Source organism: Pygocentrus nattereri, chromosome 12 (genome assembly GCF_015220715.1).
Source record: "Pygocentrus nattereri isolate fPygNat1 chromosome 12, fPygNat1.pri, whole genome shotgun sequence".
NCBI lineage: Eukaryota > Metazoa > Chordata > Actinopteri > Characiformes > Serrasalmidae > Pygocentrus > Pygocentrus nattereri.
In genome coordinates, this window is record NC_051222.1 from 39326721 (window position 1) to 39342817 (window position 16097).

At 42.6% G+C, this 16097-nt stretch overlaps 1 protein-coding gene across 1 annotated transcript; it reads left to right on the forward strand.

Moving 5' to 3' along the window:
* The first annotated feature begins 5242 nt into the window (after positions 1-5242).
* On the forward strand, positions 5243-13118 carry LOC108413277 (microfibril-associated glycoprotein 4-like). The gene is made up of 3 exons (XM_037543355.1): positions 5243-5252; positions 8719-8886; positions 12682-13118. Exons 1-3 carry the CDS (start codon positions 5243-5245, stop codon positions 12933-12935), a joined length of 432 nt encoding a protein of 143 aa, XP_037399252.1. The 3' UTR covers positions 12936-13118.
* Positions 13119-16097: the final 2979 nt, after the last annotated feature.

The window sequence follows — 16097 nt, forward strand, 5'->3', positions numbered from 1 at the left end:
GAGAGATACCGGCTAGATATAGTCGGGCTCACCTCAACACACAGCTTGGGCTCTGGGTCCAATCTCCTTGAGAGGGGCTGGACTTTATTCTTTTCTGGAGTTGCCCATGGTGAGAGGCGGCGGGCAGGTGTGGGCTTTCTCATAGCCCCTCGACTCGGTGCCTGTATGTTGGGGTTTTCTCCGGTGGACGAGAGGGTAGCTTCCCTACGCCTTCGGGTTGGGGAACGGGTCCTGACTGTTGTCTGTGCTTATGCACCGAACAGCAGTTCAGAGTACCCAGCCTTCTTAGAGTCCTTGGGAAGGGTGCTTGAAAGTGCTCCTCCTGGAGACTCTATTGTCCTACTGGGGGACTTCAACGCTCACGTGGGCAATGACAGTGAGACCTGGAGGGGTGTGATTGGGAGGAATGGCCTCTCTGATCTGAACCCGAGTGGTGTTCAGTTTTTGGACTTCTGCGCAAACCACAGTTTGTCCATCACGAACACCATGTTTGAACACAAGGATGTCCATAAGTGCACATGGCACCAGGACACCCTAGGCCGCAGTTCAATGATTGACTTTGTAGTCGTGTCATCGGACTTGCGGCCATGTGTTTTGGACACTCGGGTAAAGAGAGGAGCTGAGCTGTCAACTGATCACCACCTGGTGGTGAGTTGGATCAGGTGGTGGGGGAAGATGCCGGTCAGACCAGGCAAGCCCAAACGCATAGTGAGAGTTTGCTGGGAACGTCTAGCAGAAGAACCTGTCAGATTGATCTTCAACTCACACCTCCGTCAGAACTTTGACCAGATATCGGGGGAGGTGGGGGACATTGACTCAGAATGGGCCATGTTCCGTTCCTCCATTGCTGAAGCAGCTGACTGTAGCTGTGGCCGTAAGGTAGTTGGTGCCTGTCGGGGCGGTAATCCTCGAACCCGGTGGTGGACACCCCAGGTGAGAGATGCCGTCAAGCTGAAGAAGGAGTCCTACCGGGCATGGTTGGCCTGTGGGACACCTGAGGCAGCTGGCAGGTATCGACAGGCCAAGCGATCTGCGGTTTCAGTTGTTGCCAAGGCAAAAACCCGTGTATGGGAGGAGTTTGGTGAGGCCTTGGAAACTGACTTTAAGTCGGCTCCGAAAAGATTCTGGCAAACCGTCAGGCGACTCAGAAGGGGAAAGCAGTGTGCCACTAGCACTGTATATAGTGGAGATGGTGTGCTGCTGACTTCGACTGAAGACGTCATTGGGCGGTGGAAGGAATACTTTGAGGACCTTCTCAATCCCACCGACACGTTCTCCAGTGAGGAGGCTGAGTCTGGGGACATGGGAATAGGCTTGTCCATTACTGAGGCCGAAGTCGCTAAGGTAGTTAAGAAGCTCCTTGGTGGCAAGGCTCCAGGGGTGGATGAGATCTGCCCTGAGTTCCTCAAGGCTCTGGATGTTGTGGGGCTGTCTTGGCTGACACGCCTTTTCAACATTGCATGGACATCGGGGGCGGTGCCACTGGATTGGCAGACTGGGGTGGTGGTGCCTCTTTTTAAAAAAGGGGACCGGAGGGTGTGTTCCAACTACAGGGGAATCACACTCCTCAGCCTCCCTGGCAAGGTCTATGCAGGGGTACTGGAGAAGAGAGTCCGGCTTATAGTCGAACCTCGGATCCAGGAGGAACAGTGCGGGTTCCGCACTGGTCGTGGAACACTGGACCAACTCTTCACCCTCTCCAGGATTCTGGAGGGTTCATGGGAGTTTGCCCAACCAGTCCACATGTGCTTTGTGGATCTGGAGAAGGTATTCGACTGTGTTCCCCGGGGTATTCTGTGGGAGGTGCTTCGGGAGTACGGGGTACATGGCTCTTTGCTACGAGCCATTCAGGCCCTGTACAAACAAAGCTGGAGTTTGGTTCGCATAGCCGGCAGTAAGTCAGACTCGTTCCCAGTGAGAGTTGGACTCCGTCAGGGCTGCCCTTTGTCACCGATTCTATTCATAATTTTTATGGATAGAATTTCTAGGCGCAGTCAAGAAATGGAGGGTGTCCGGTTTGGTGACCTCAAGGTCACATCACTGCTGTTTGCAGATGATGTGGTCCTATTGGGGACATCAGGCCGCGAACTTCAGCTTTCGCTGGATCGGTTTGCAGCCGAGTGTGAAGCGGCTGGGATGAGAATCAGTACCTCTAAATCCAAGACCATGGTTCTCAGGCGGGAAAGGGTGGAGAGCCCTCTCTGGGTCGGGGATAGGCTCTTGCCTCAAGTGGAGGAGTTCAAGTATCTCGGGGTCTTGTTCACGAGTGATGGTACAAGGGAGCGGGAGATTGACAGGCGGATTGGTGCTGGGTCAGCAGTGATGCGGGCTCTTTACCGGTCTGTTGTGGTAAAGAAAGAGCTGAGCCATAAGGCAAGGCTCTCGATTTACCGGTCGATCTACGTTCCCACCCTCACCTATGGTCATGAGCTTTGGGTAATGACCGAAAGAATAAGATTGCGAATACAAGCGGCCGAAATGAGTTTCCTCCACAGGGTGTCTGGGCTCTCCCTTAGAGATAGGGTGAGAAGTTCAATCATCCGGGAGGGACTCGGAGTAGAGCCGCTGCTTCTTCACGTCGAGAGGAGCCAGCTGAGGTGGTTCGGGCATCTGGTTAGGATGCCTCCTGGACGCCTCCCTCGGGAGGTGTCACAGGCGAGTCCACCTGGGAGGAGACCCCGGGGAAGACCCAGGACACACTGGCGCGACTATATCGCCCAGCTGGCCTGGGAGCGCATCGGAATCCCCCTTGGAGAGCTGGTGGAAGTGGCTGGGGAAAGTCTGGGCTTCATTGCTTAGGATGCTGCCCCCGCGACCTGAACCCCGGACAAGCGGAAGATAATGGATGGATGGATGGATGGACATTCTTTTCATCACTCCTTACACTATACAGGTGAGATCAAGTACAAAACCCTGCCTGTTGCCCTTTACATCGTGCCGCTGATGAATGAACTAAAATAAATGACTTGGAAAAATGTCCTGGTTCCATTGACTTACATTAAAAGTAAAGTATGTTCTACATCCCAACCCTCACCTATGAGCTCTTTGCAGGGTGGTAGCTACACTCTATTTGATAGGGTGAGGAGCTCGGAGTAGAGCCGCTACTCCTCCGCATTGAGAGGAGCCAGCTGAGGTGGTTCGGGCATCTGATCCGGATGCCCCCTGGGCGCCTCCCAGTGGGGGTGTACCAGGCACGGCCTACATCTTATATCTCCAAGTTAGCCTGTGAGCGGCTTGGGGTCCCTGAGAATGAGCTGGAGGAAGTTGCGGGGGACAGGGTCATCTGGGATCCTCTGCTCTCCCAACTGCTACTGCAACCCCATCTGGACTAAGCGGTTAACAATGATGATGATGATGATGATGAATGGAGAGTTCATTGCACATCTGCACAAGAGGTTTCAGAGAGAAATGCAGATACCATGAGATCAGTGGCAATCGCCCCACAGATCTACCTGCCAATTAAGTCCAATATTCTTTTCACTCTCTATGTTATGCTTACAGTATATATTAGTATACTGTAGTGCAGTATTAGTGCACATGACATGGGTGATGTGCTTATCTCTGACAGCACCATTAATGTTGAATGATATATATGTTTTGACAACATCTGCTGCCGTCCAGACGACGTCTTTTTCAGGAAAGGCCTTGATTATTACAGCAAGACGATGTCAAACATTCTGCATGTATTACAGCAGCATTGCTCCATAGTAAAAGAACACAGGTGTTATACTGGCTTGGCTGCAGTCTAGATCTGAACCACTGAGAACATCTGGCACATTATGAAGTGAGACCCTGAACTGATGAGCAGCTGAAATCCCTTATCCCTTATTAAGAATGAGAAAATATTACACTACAGCAGTCTCTCCTCAGTTCTCAAACACTTACAGTGTGTTGTTAAAAAAGAGGTGATAAAACACAGCGGTAAACAGGCACCTGTCCCAACTTTTCTGGAACATGTTGTTGGCATCAAATTCAAAATTGGCATGTTTTTCAAAAAACATGATTAGTGAAATGTATGCAAATTAGCTAACCAATCACATTGACAGCTGTATCACACCCACAGTCGTACGCTGAGATTTAACATACAGCCGGAGACAGAACAGCTGATTAAAAAAAAAAAAAGAAATAAAGTACAGGGTACTGAGCTGCTCTGGGGCTCAAAATAACTCTGCATATATTTGCCCTTTTTAAACCTCAACTAGTTTTTTGAACAATATCTAAACCAAAACACACCATGCGTGTTGATGTTGCTGTCATCTATCGCCTTTCAAACTCTGCAAGTGTAACAGTGCTGCAAACCATGAATAACTTTTTTCTTATTTCATCATCTTTACTTGCATGTCTTCAATGTTTGTCTTGTTTTTATGCTGCTGGAACACTCCAGCTTCCCTTTAGGCATCAATAACGCTTTATCTTATCTGATCTGATCCTGTTGTAAGCAAATACAAGTCAGGGCACATATAAAATAGACGTTCTGTTGTAAGTCAGGAAAACACATGAGCAGACGTGTGTAAAGCCCAGTTTACTTAAACACAGGAAACCAGCTGCTGGAAAATGATTCTACAGGGCACGGGATCAGCACCAGTCAATTAGGTGATAAGGAAATAATCCTGATTTGCACAAAAGCACACAGCATATAAAATCACAGAAAATATCAAACTGTAAATTAGTTATTAGTGAAGAAATTATTAATAATAATTAATTCCTCTATTATTACACTCATGCAGAGTTAAATATGTATAGACTCACAAATACATACATTTTCAGTATGTGTGAAGCACAACGGCTATAAGCTGGCTTTACAGCTACAAGGTGGACCGACAAGGTAGGAGTGTCTAATAGAGTGGACAGTGAGTGTTTAAAAACTCCAGCAACACTGCTGTGTCTGATCCACTCATACCAGCACAACACACACCACCACCACATCAATGTTACTGCAGTGCTGAGGATGACCCATCAACCAAATAGTACCTGCTCTGTGAGGGTCCATGGGGGTCCTGACCACTGAAGAACAGGGTAACAGAGTATCAGAGAAACAGATGGACTACAGTCTGTAACTGTAGAACTACAGAGTGCAGCTATACAGTAAGTGGAGCTGATAAAGTGGACAGTGAGCGTAGAAACAAGGAGGTGGTCAGGATGTTAGGCCTGACTGGTGTATGAAACACTGTATTAAAGAATAGCACAATGCCATGTTATGGTTAGTTATAGTTGGTTTTTATGAAGAAAACAGTGTCCAACAATGACAACAGGTATGTGTCCTCTGTTTTGGCTCCTTCTGGCTCCAATCAGATTCAGTTAACATCCTTCTAGGTCTGCGATCTGGGCTATCTGGGCCCATCCTGGTCTTGTGTGTAACTTTCTGGCTCCATCCTGGTCTTATGTGTAACTTTCTTTCTCCATCTTGATCTTGGGTGTAACTTTCCTTTGATTTGTATCTGTGGATCTCTTTAAAACTTTTGGTTTTATTTGGAGGAAGGACACATGAGGAAGGAGTAGTTCAATGCAGAGCTAGTTTGAGGGATCCTTTCTCTCTGGTCTCTCGCGGCCTACAGCCTACACACACTTAGGTACGCATGCTTTAACCATGCACAGGTGTAGACCATTCCTGATGACCTACGAGTTCACCAAGACCACCTCTCCACCTTACAGCAGACAATCAACCATGCATACACTGCCTGAGCACTGAATAGCCAGAAGGATCACCTGTAGAACTTGTACTAACAGACTAAAATCCTCAGCAGCACAAAGAAAAATGTTAAAACACAGAGAAAAGCACCTCACTGTACACTGTATTATTCATGTATAAAGCGGCTTTACAGTGTGTTCATGTGAGACATGTGTTTAAGAATACAAGACAATTTGAAAGTAAGGTAATTTCAAGCAATCAATCAATCAAAAATGTATATAGGAACCCACAATGGTATTAATCAAATCAGGGAAATTGTTCAGTCACCCAACATTAAAGTGATATGTTTTCATGTTTAATAAGGAGGAGGCCATCCCGCTGCCCTTTGCTGTCGAAGCGTACAAAGTGGATGCACACTGTCTCTCTCTCTCTCTGATTCTTGCCATTAACATCTTCCCAAGCCAGTCACCTCTGTCTCACCTGGCTTCCTCTGGGCTATGTCTTCTATGCTGTCTGAATTCAAGTTCACTGATATGCCACTTGACTTCTATCAGCTTGGCAGCTGTATCCCACTTCTGACACCACTGTAGTATTGGTGTGTGAGAAGACGTGGAAAAAAATTATTTATTTTCTGCTGACTATTTCCTTTTTAAGAAGTATTTGTGTATGCTTTTGATGTTCTATTTTCTGTTTGTTTACGTAAAGTACATTGAATTACCTTTGGATATCAGAAGAACCTAATACCTTCCTTTTTTTTTGTGTTGCCTTGACAATATGTCCAATGATGCATGGGTAATCATGGCAGAGATGAAAATTTGCCCTAAAATAAAACAGTTTTGTTTTCCTGTGGGCCTTCGTGGTTTCTAGTGATACAAATGACAAGAACCAATCAATACCGGCTGTGAAGATCGAGAAGATTGCAGATGACACCAGTGGGAGAAGAACACGCTCTCCACAGTCAAGAGACGAGGGTAGGGAATGCTCTTCCTGAGACCAGTGCTACATGATCATCAAGGCCATCTTCACATCATCCACAAGCACTTGGTTTGATTCCTTCAGCTCACAAGAACGAGACAAATTTCAGTGCATAATCAGGAAAGCGGAGATGATCATTGTGTAGAGCGAGTATATGCAACGCAGTAGCTACATCAGCTAACTCAGTCTGTGTTATTCATTATACCATAATAGTCTTCACTATGAGGAATATGTCAACCATAGATTGGGGTTCTTCAGAGGGTTGGACCAGTATTGATATCTCACTACGTATGCTAAGGAGCGCTTGGACAGAGACGCAACGGACCAGAGTGGACAGGGTTTGAGATGCATGTATTTGTTCACAAAAATGATGTGACCTCCTATTTCTGTGTGTGGATAGCCTAAGAACAAAAAAATAAATAAAATAAAATATTTCAGGGTGGGGGGGGGTGAGTTCAGTTCAATGGGCTATATTCAGATTAAAAAAATAATAACTCACTGAATTATTCGCAAAACGCACAAGTTCAGATGCAAAACAACAACAAAACAGCAACAGTGCCCATACGCAGTATTGAACTCAGATTCAGTATAAAGTAATGATCTTCAGTGGTGCCAGTGAACATATGAGGTTTTCAACTCAGCTTAACAGAGTAATGGTGTCTTCAACTGGAAATGAGAGCCAACAGTTTCCTTCCTTTTGTTCTCTCCACAAATGAGCAGCAAGTGATGAGAGTTTATCCAACTCAGGGCTCAGGAATAAGTAATGAAATAAATACACACTTCAACAAATAGCTGCACGAGTTCATCTTGGTGCATCACTGAGATAATCTCTCAGATTTATTATTAAGGTACACCTGCTCAGTTGCTTGTTAACACAAATAGCTAATCAGCCAATCACACGGCCACAACTCACTGCATTTAGGCATGTAGAGGTGGTCAAGACAACCTGCTGAAGTGCAGACCGAGCATCAGAACGGGGAAGAAAGGGGATTTAAGGGACTTTGAACGTGGCGTGGTTGTTGGTTGGTTGTATATATATATGTATATATATTAGACCATTACATTCTCTTAAACTGTTATGATTATGTAATGTAACTTATTACTTCTATGTATGATATTCTGTACCAAATTATTTCACTACACTGGCAGACTTTTGCATGTTTCAGGCATTATTTCTTAAACCAAATAACAGAAATCTGCCAATACTGTGAGATAATTTCACTTAATAGACTAACTTAAAAATCCCCAGAAGTACTTAAATAAACTTGTAATGTTCTTACAATGATCTCAAAATGAGGACTACTAGACATTTCTACTACATTTAAGAAGACAAGATAACATTTTTTGCTGTGTAGACAGTTGTGTCACTCATTCATTTTCAAAATAACCATCCTTGGATCCCTGGTGTTTGTCACCTGTTTGGTATCACTGACTGTTACAAAACAGGTTTCATTATCGGCAGTTTTTTTTTCTGTTCTTTTTTTTTTTTGGTAAAGTTCTGTTGAACACATCATGGAATATCTGAAACAAATTTGCTACATATTTTAGATACTGAAAATATCTACAAAGTACACAAATTAGTAAGATTCTGTTTTGGACCTGAATTAATTTAGATCATAGCAGCATTTACTAATGTAAAGAAGCTCATCAAGAAACAAGTGGATTCAAAGCATTGATTCATGTGCTATGGTGACTTCATTGGGACACATTGACTTATCTGAGTTTATGAAACATAAAACCAAGACTGGACGTTGAGTTTTGCATTTACGGCATTTGGCTGACGCTCTAATCCAGAACGATTTACAACTTTGATTAATTTACACAGACAGGCGTAGTGTTAGGAGTCTTGCCCAAGGACTCTTATTGGTACAATGTAGTGGGTTTGAACCCCAGTCTACAGCATAGAAGGCAGAGGTGTTACCCACTACATTATACCAAACCGCGTTTTAGGACACAATTTGTAGTTTTAGGACAATAAAATCATGTAACCTTTGGAAAATGAAGGCTTCTTCATATGAGGGATAAGCTGTGCATATTGCTTCTTATGTAGTCACAATTTGGACCTGAAACTTCATGAATAACCTTTAGAACTGTTTTGGCCTTTGCATCACCAGGATTAGAAATCCTCTACCAGCTCACCAGCAAGAGAAAGTATGAGCTGAGAGTGGACCTGGAGGACTTTGAGGGAGGGAAGGTTTACGCTCAGTACTCTACTTTCTCTGTGGACTCTGAAGTCAACGGCTACAAACTCACCGTTGCTGGATTCATAAATGGAGGAGGAGGTAAGACAGAATTAACGATATAGAAATAATTAAGGACAACAATTGTGTTGGATGCAGAAAAGACCAGTTACAGTGTGTGGACCTGCAAGAGGCCACTGAATTTAAATATGTACCTTTTTCTTGGACCAAAAGCAAACAGGTGGAGCAAATGAGACAGTCATGTACTGTATGACCTCTGAAACCTGTCTAGAACACGACTGCCTGGGGCACCACTGCTTATTCTCACATTACTGATGCTGGAGTTTCACAAGACCTGCTTCCGCCTGCCTCAGAGTCAGATTTCATTGCTCAACATGGGCAAGAACTGCCTGCTTGGATCTACACTGGTTCAGTTTACAGTCCCTTCCAAAGATTTTGAAACGGTAGTGCCAGTTCTTTTGTTTTGGTTATACAGTGAAGTTTGAAATCTGGGTTTGAGCTTAAAAGATGAACATATGATAGAAAAGAAGTTCAGCTTTAATTTCCTCATATTTACATCTTTATGTATTAAACAACCTAAAGCATGGCGTCTTTGGTGTCAGGACCCCCAGTGTTTGGGTAAATGTATACAAACACAATAATGAAATAATAAATAATTAAAATAATAAATAATCCTTATTTGGATGCAAATCTTTAAATTGCAATAACTGTATCAAGCTGGTGACCTACTGACATCAATAGTCTTCTGCATTGTTCTTTAGTGAAACTTTCCCAGGTTCGTCATGCAGCTTCTTTCAGTTGGTGTTTGTTTTTGGGGAGTTTCTATCTTCAGTCTCCTCTTTACAAGATGAAATGCTGCTGATTTAAGATCTGATGTAATGCCTCTGATATAATTGTATTGTCTTGTGTTTTGGATCATTGTCTTGCTGCATGAAGACGTTTCCCCTGATTAGATTGGAGGCATTTCTCTGTAAAGTGGCAGACAGAATGTTTCTGTAGACTGAATTCATTCTGCTGCTGCCATCATGAGCTACATCATCATCATTATAGAGAAGTGAGTCTGTTCCAGAAGCAGCCATGTAAGCTCAAGTTGTCACAATTGGCCCCTCCCAGTCCTGTCCATGTGTTCATGTTTTGGTTTAGTCCATGTGCGTTTGTTTTGGTATCTGTAGTCCTGCCCCTCATTTTGTAACTCCGCCCTTGATTGTTTGCACCTGTCCCTCGTTTTCCCTGTTCCCTGTGTATTTAAGCCCTGTGTTTGCCAGTCTTTGTTTCATGTATCAGTCTTTGTTTGAAACTCTGTGTTGTTTGAATCTGTTGGGTGTTTGTGTTTCTCTTCATGTCTGCACCCAGATCTATCTGTATTGGTTATATGAACCTGGACAGTTTTTACCATGACCCTGGATTTGCCCTTAATAAATCTCGCTTATCTTAGCGTATGCGTCCGCCTCCTCGCTCCCCGTTACACAACTCATGACACTACCTCTGTGCTTGATTGATGAGCTTGTAAATAAAGAGATCATTAGTAGATCTTTTTTCTCCATTATTTCATTTCCATCACGTTGGTAACGGTTAATCTTGTTCATATAGATCCATAAAACTCTTTATTGTGTTCCAGAACGTTTTAGGTTCATCTCTGAATTTCTCTGTGAATCCACTCTGGTCTTCTTATTCTTACTGCTGATGAGTGATTAGCATCTTGTGTTATGGCCTCTATTTTTATGCTCTCTAAGTCTTCTTTGTGTAATGGATTGTGTTCTCTTCACCCTTGCCTGGTAGAGATGTTTAGTGATGTCACTGTCTGTTGTTTTTGGGATTTTCTTCAGAGCGTTCAGTGTTCCTGTCATCAACTGCTGCTGTTCTCGTTGGCAGACCTGTTTGAGGTTTTGTTGTTAGTACTTTAGTGGTTAAAGGACATTCTAAACTGATGTATTGGCTACGCCCTGTGCTTTGTACACAGATTCGATTTTCCCTCTTTTCTCAGTTTGGCTTGCAGACAGTTCTCTGGTCTTCCTGTTGGTTTATCCAAGCAAATGTGATCTTCACAGACTAAACCACAGGCTCACACCAAGAGCACATATTCAGAACTTATCGTTAAAAAGAAACCGAATCTAACAGGGCACATCTAGACACCAGCGAATCACATGTTCCAGTGATTTTTCTCGGTTGAAAAACGAGTGAGAATAAATGTGCCATGTTCTAAGTGAATGCATCAAGATATAAATATAAAAGCTAAAATTTAAATCCATCATTTTATATTCATCATTCTGCAGACTGCTGTTTGAGATATAATTTGTTGATTGTCCCTAAACTCTCGGTTAAGGTCCATGGAAATCTAAATGTTTTAAGCAGTGGTGGACGAAGTACACAAATCATGTACTTGAGTTAAAGTAGTGACACCCAAGGTAAAATATTCCTCCAGTAAAAGTAGAAGTTCCTCCCTTTAGACCTCCACTTGAGTAAACGTACTATTTATTCAAATGTACTTAAGTATAAAGTAAAAGTACTAAAAGAGTAATTCTGGCTCTGATGTCCTGTTATCATTTTTATAACCAGACTGGCTTCATGAACTCATTTCAGGTGAAAGTCCTCCAGCGTCTCTCTTGGTAAACCAGTCTTTTAATAGAACGTCATTAATTAGTGACGCTGACGTCTATTAAAATGATCAGAAGCACAAAACACTGAAGGTAAACAGTTTCCATCAGGGAGAACCGAGTGGCTCTGAAATCACTTTTTACACACAAGCAAAGTTTCAGATTCAGATTTATTTACAACTTAGTTCCAAGTTTAAGTTGAATAAAAACTGGCTTTAAACTCAGGATCACAGATGAGCTCCTTTACTATGTTGATCTGTAGGCCTCTGTTCATAAACATAAACCAGCCCAAACTCATTTACTATAAAATGAAATGGTGTTTGTAGAAATTCAGAAAAAAGCCGCATCAGTCTCGACTGCATATGTGGACATATTTCTATATTGTGCTCTATTTACACAAAGTTAGGTTAGTTCATCATTTATGTTGAACAGACTCTCCCAAAGTTTTACGCTGCTGCGCTGACGTTGAACCGCGTGCTGCACTGGGTCGGTATGACCAACAGGTCAAAACCAGCTCTAAACAAAGTGACCGCTGGGCCCTGATTGGTGCTCTGGCTTTGCGCTTCTTTCGTTTTGACATGTTACGTTTTTATACACACAGAAACCAAAAGGAACGACAGATTTCTCAAAATGTAGGAGGAAAAAGTCAGATATTAGACTCTGAAATGTAGTGGAGTGAAAGGAAAAAGTCGCCCAGAACGGAGAAACTTCAGTACAGATACACCAAAAATACTAAAGTACAGAAACCAATTACATTTACTCAGTTACTGTCCACCACTGGTTCTAAGCATATTAAAATTAATTAATTTCACATGAAAACTAAGTGGGAACTGATTGTTTAATTAGCAATAAATAGAGACTACACAAAACAGCAAATTCTGAACCCATCATTCAACGAAAAAAGCACAAAAAAATCCTACAGGTTGAATCAATAAAACCGTGAACTTGCCAGGGGTTCTTTATATTTCTCTGCTGGTGGCAGCCCTGATGCCTTACAAAATGAAAAATGCTGAATCATGTGACATTGTTAACATTGCCAAGATTTTCCATTCTCAAAGTGTGACACATTTTTGTAAATGTGATGCTTTACCTTTTTCCTTTTTCCCTTTTAACATATATTGCATTACTACACCACCCTGCATGTGGTGATAGTCAGAGAAGCGTTCATATAAAATAGAAAGTCATTTATTTAATATAACTGTGTTATAAAGTTGTTCTTTACTCTTTTCTTTGATGGTGAATGTGCAAAGCATCCCTATAGTGACAGATCCTTCTGTTGCAGGTGACTCACTGACATACCACAATGGACAGAAGTTCTCCACCTTCGACAAAGACCAGGACTCCTGGCCTGGTAACTGTGCTAAATCCTTCCTTGGAGCATTTTGGTACAATGCTTGTCATTATGCTAACCCCAACGGTATCTATCTGTGGGGAAGGGATGGCACCTTTTATGCTATTGGCGATGTGTGGTCTACCTGGAAACCCTATGATTACGGTCTCAAGTCCATCACTATGAAGATCAGGCCTGTGGCCTAGACCCGTGCAATGGGTTCCTCTTTCTTAAGATGAAAAAGGCAGAATCAGATTTTCTTTTCCTTTTTTCTTTGTAGCATGCAGCCTCTGGAGACAGACACAAAGTTGAGCTAGTTTATTAGAAGAATGCTGTTCTGTTTAAATCTGTGCATGTCTTAATCAGTACATCAAATTTAATAAAATCTATTGCAGTGCAAAAAATATTGTTGTATTATTTCTTAAAACTAAAATGTTTTTTTAACAGCATTAACCGACCCTTATTTATTTAAATAAAATGGGGATATAATAAATGAAATTACACAAACTTAATAGCTAATTAGCTAATATGTTTATCTACATTGCTCCAGCTTTTTTCAGAATATCGCAGCTCAATAACCAGAAAACTAAACCATTTTATTTCACACCTGATGGTCTTCTCTTCCACAATTAACCACTCATTGCAGTCATATAAAAATACAGTGTTCAAGACCACACAAAACACACAATAAACTTACACTTTTGTCAAGACTTCACTGAACTGTGATTGAGTACGTATGCCATTGGTCAAAGCACTGGTGATATTCTAACACACAATTTTCAAAATATCGGGAAAGAATGTTAACATAACAAGAATATCAGCAACTGTGCCACCAACATGTCTGCACACCTACACCATTAACAAGCACACACTTTTGACAAATCTGAAATGTGTGGTGTGCACTTCATCAAAACCACAAGTTTGGGCTACCTGATAGAAAATGAGGTGGATTTATTTGTTCTTTCACTTTTTTTGGTTCCAGAGCTCCTCATACTTGTTTGGAGTATTTCTGTTACTCAGCACCGGCTTCCTGGAGACTGCTAAGACATTTGTGATAAAGAACTCATCATAATCAGATTTTTTGGCAAAACATGCTGATACACACACACAAAGTTTGCCATTGGTGTCTTGTATATTAAATGCAATGTAAAAACAATGTACAAATAATACAATACAATATACACATGTTCATGTTCGTTCAGTCTTACTGATTAAAATGTTATCCAGGTAGACAGACATGTAGCAATCAAGTGTATCTTTCAAGGGCTGATGTACTTCTAGGAGACGGCCAGAGTGATCATATGTCTGAAGGGCCTGAAAAGGTATCTGTAATGACCCAAGAGAGTGTTGAAGGTAGTCTTCCACTCATCACTTTCTCTAATCTGGATAAAGTTGCTGCTGCTACGCAGGTCCAGTTTGGTAAAAACGGAAGCCTGCTGCAATGCCTCAAAGGCAGAGGTCATGAGGGGTAGGAGGTACTGGTCCTTACATGTTGTCTTATTTAGGCCCAGGTAATCGATACACAGGCAGATACTCAGATCTTTTTTTCCTCGAGGATCCAGCTATTGCCAGAGAAGTAGAGGATCAGATGAATCAAAGGGTTAGGGCCTCTTGGACGCATTCATCTATGGCCTTATGCTTGGGACCAGACAGAGAGAATATCTGGCCCCAGGGCAACTAATGCCGGGGAGGAGGTTTGTGCCAGGTAGAGGTTCAGGAGCTGGGCCTTCTTCCTGAAGACCCCTTGGAGGTCCCAGTACTCTGGGGACACACAAGAGAGATCAGGGCTATCCTGAACAGAAGATGGGGGATCGGGGGATGATTGAGACATTGGAGCCAGGGTTAGTAGGAATGAGGAATCAAGAGGGTTGCTGTTTAAAATCTAGGTAAGCATTGTTGAAGTAAACCTCAGGATCCCTGAGTAACACTCAGGGGCAAGCAGCAATGGCTCAAATCTTCTCTTTCCCAATGGGGTTAAGCTTGGCAGCTACTGCAGCATTGGGATTTGGGGAAGATGAAGTCTCAGGTGGAACAGGGTGGCTTAGGTTTGTTTGTGTTTATCTGAGTAAGCTCCAACTGAGAGCTCAAAGGAGTCTGATTCAAGTGCAGAGCAACTCAAGAAAAAGAAAACTTAATGAAACAAACAATGATGCCACAAGCAATAGTGGACTTTTTGGCTAGCTCAACCAAGCCTTCTCCTCTCCAAACAAGCTCTAGAATTTGATTAAGATTATGTGACCCTTATTATTCCCACATCGGGGGAATTTCACCTCTGCATTTACCCCCTCCGTGCAGTGAAACACCACAATACACACTAGTAAACAAGCACACTAGGGGGCAGTGAACACACTTGCCCGGAGCGGTGGGCAGCCATATCCACAGCACCCAGGGAGCAGTTGGGGGTTGGGTACCTTCATCAGGCACCTCAGTCATGTACCGTTGGCCCAGGGTATCTTCTTCAAGTCTTCAAATCAACATGCAGCCATAACCAGTCAGCAGTTTAGCAACTGGTCAGTCCAAATTTCCACTGGAACCATGGGAGTGTGCACCATTAGCCTCCTCAGCTAGCTAGCCAAGCCATTCCAAGCTCCTCTTAGCCATCAGCATGTGACGCAGCTGCCAGGGACCATTGTTTTGCATGCTCATAAGATTAAAGGGTCAATTGTTGCACACTAACAATGACACAGGCCTCGGCTTAATGTCGGCTTAGAGTGTGTTAATGTGTGTGTGTGTGTGTGTGTGTGTGTGTGTGAGCCCACTGCACAGTTTGAGTGTAACAGAATTTGAATTTATGTAGTTTGAGGTCACTATAGCTCGAGGATTGTTTATCACCAACAAAGAACTTGAAAAGAATAGTTGCGTCTAAGCATCGCCTTTCTTTTAAAGCTGTGCATCTGAGTCTAAATCCTTTAAGTGCAGGGCTGTCAATTAGTGAGACATTACTGAAATATATACATTTTATATAAATTCACCCTTTCATTTTTGTGAAATTCTTTACAGCCTCTATTTTAGAATGCATTAAAACCAAAACCTATACATCCTACATTTGAGTATTTTAAGTTTCTTGCATTTTATCCAAAGTGGGTACTAGCAGAGTTACTGTCCACCTAATTTTATTGGAGGCACCACCAGTCTTGCATACATCTTGCAATCATTAAGGTAGGATTTCTCAATTTATAAGCAATAAAATTAAAGGGCAACCTAACGGGGCACTTAGCCAAGTTCATACATTTACCGTACTGTTGAAATCATGCATAATGTTGTTACTTTAATCTATGCTAACTTTAAAAGTGAGTAAGTGTTGTAAATGCAAACTATTAATAGCAATTTTATTCTTATTTTGTTATTGTGATCTTAATTCTGTGTTT

What these genes read in the sequence shown, in the direction of transcription:
- LOC108413277 (XM_037543355.1), top strand. An exon ending in ATTCATAAATGGAGGAGGAG is followed by an intron (nt 8,887 to 12,681) that starts GTAAGACAGAAT and finishes CTTCTGTTGCAG; the next exon opens with GTGACTCACTGACATACCAC.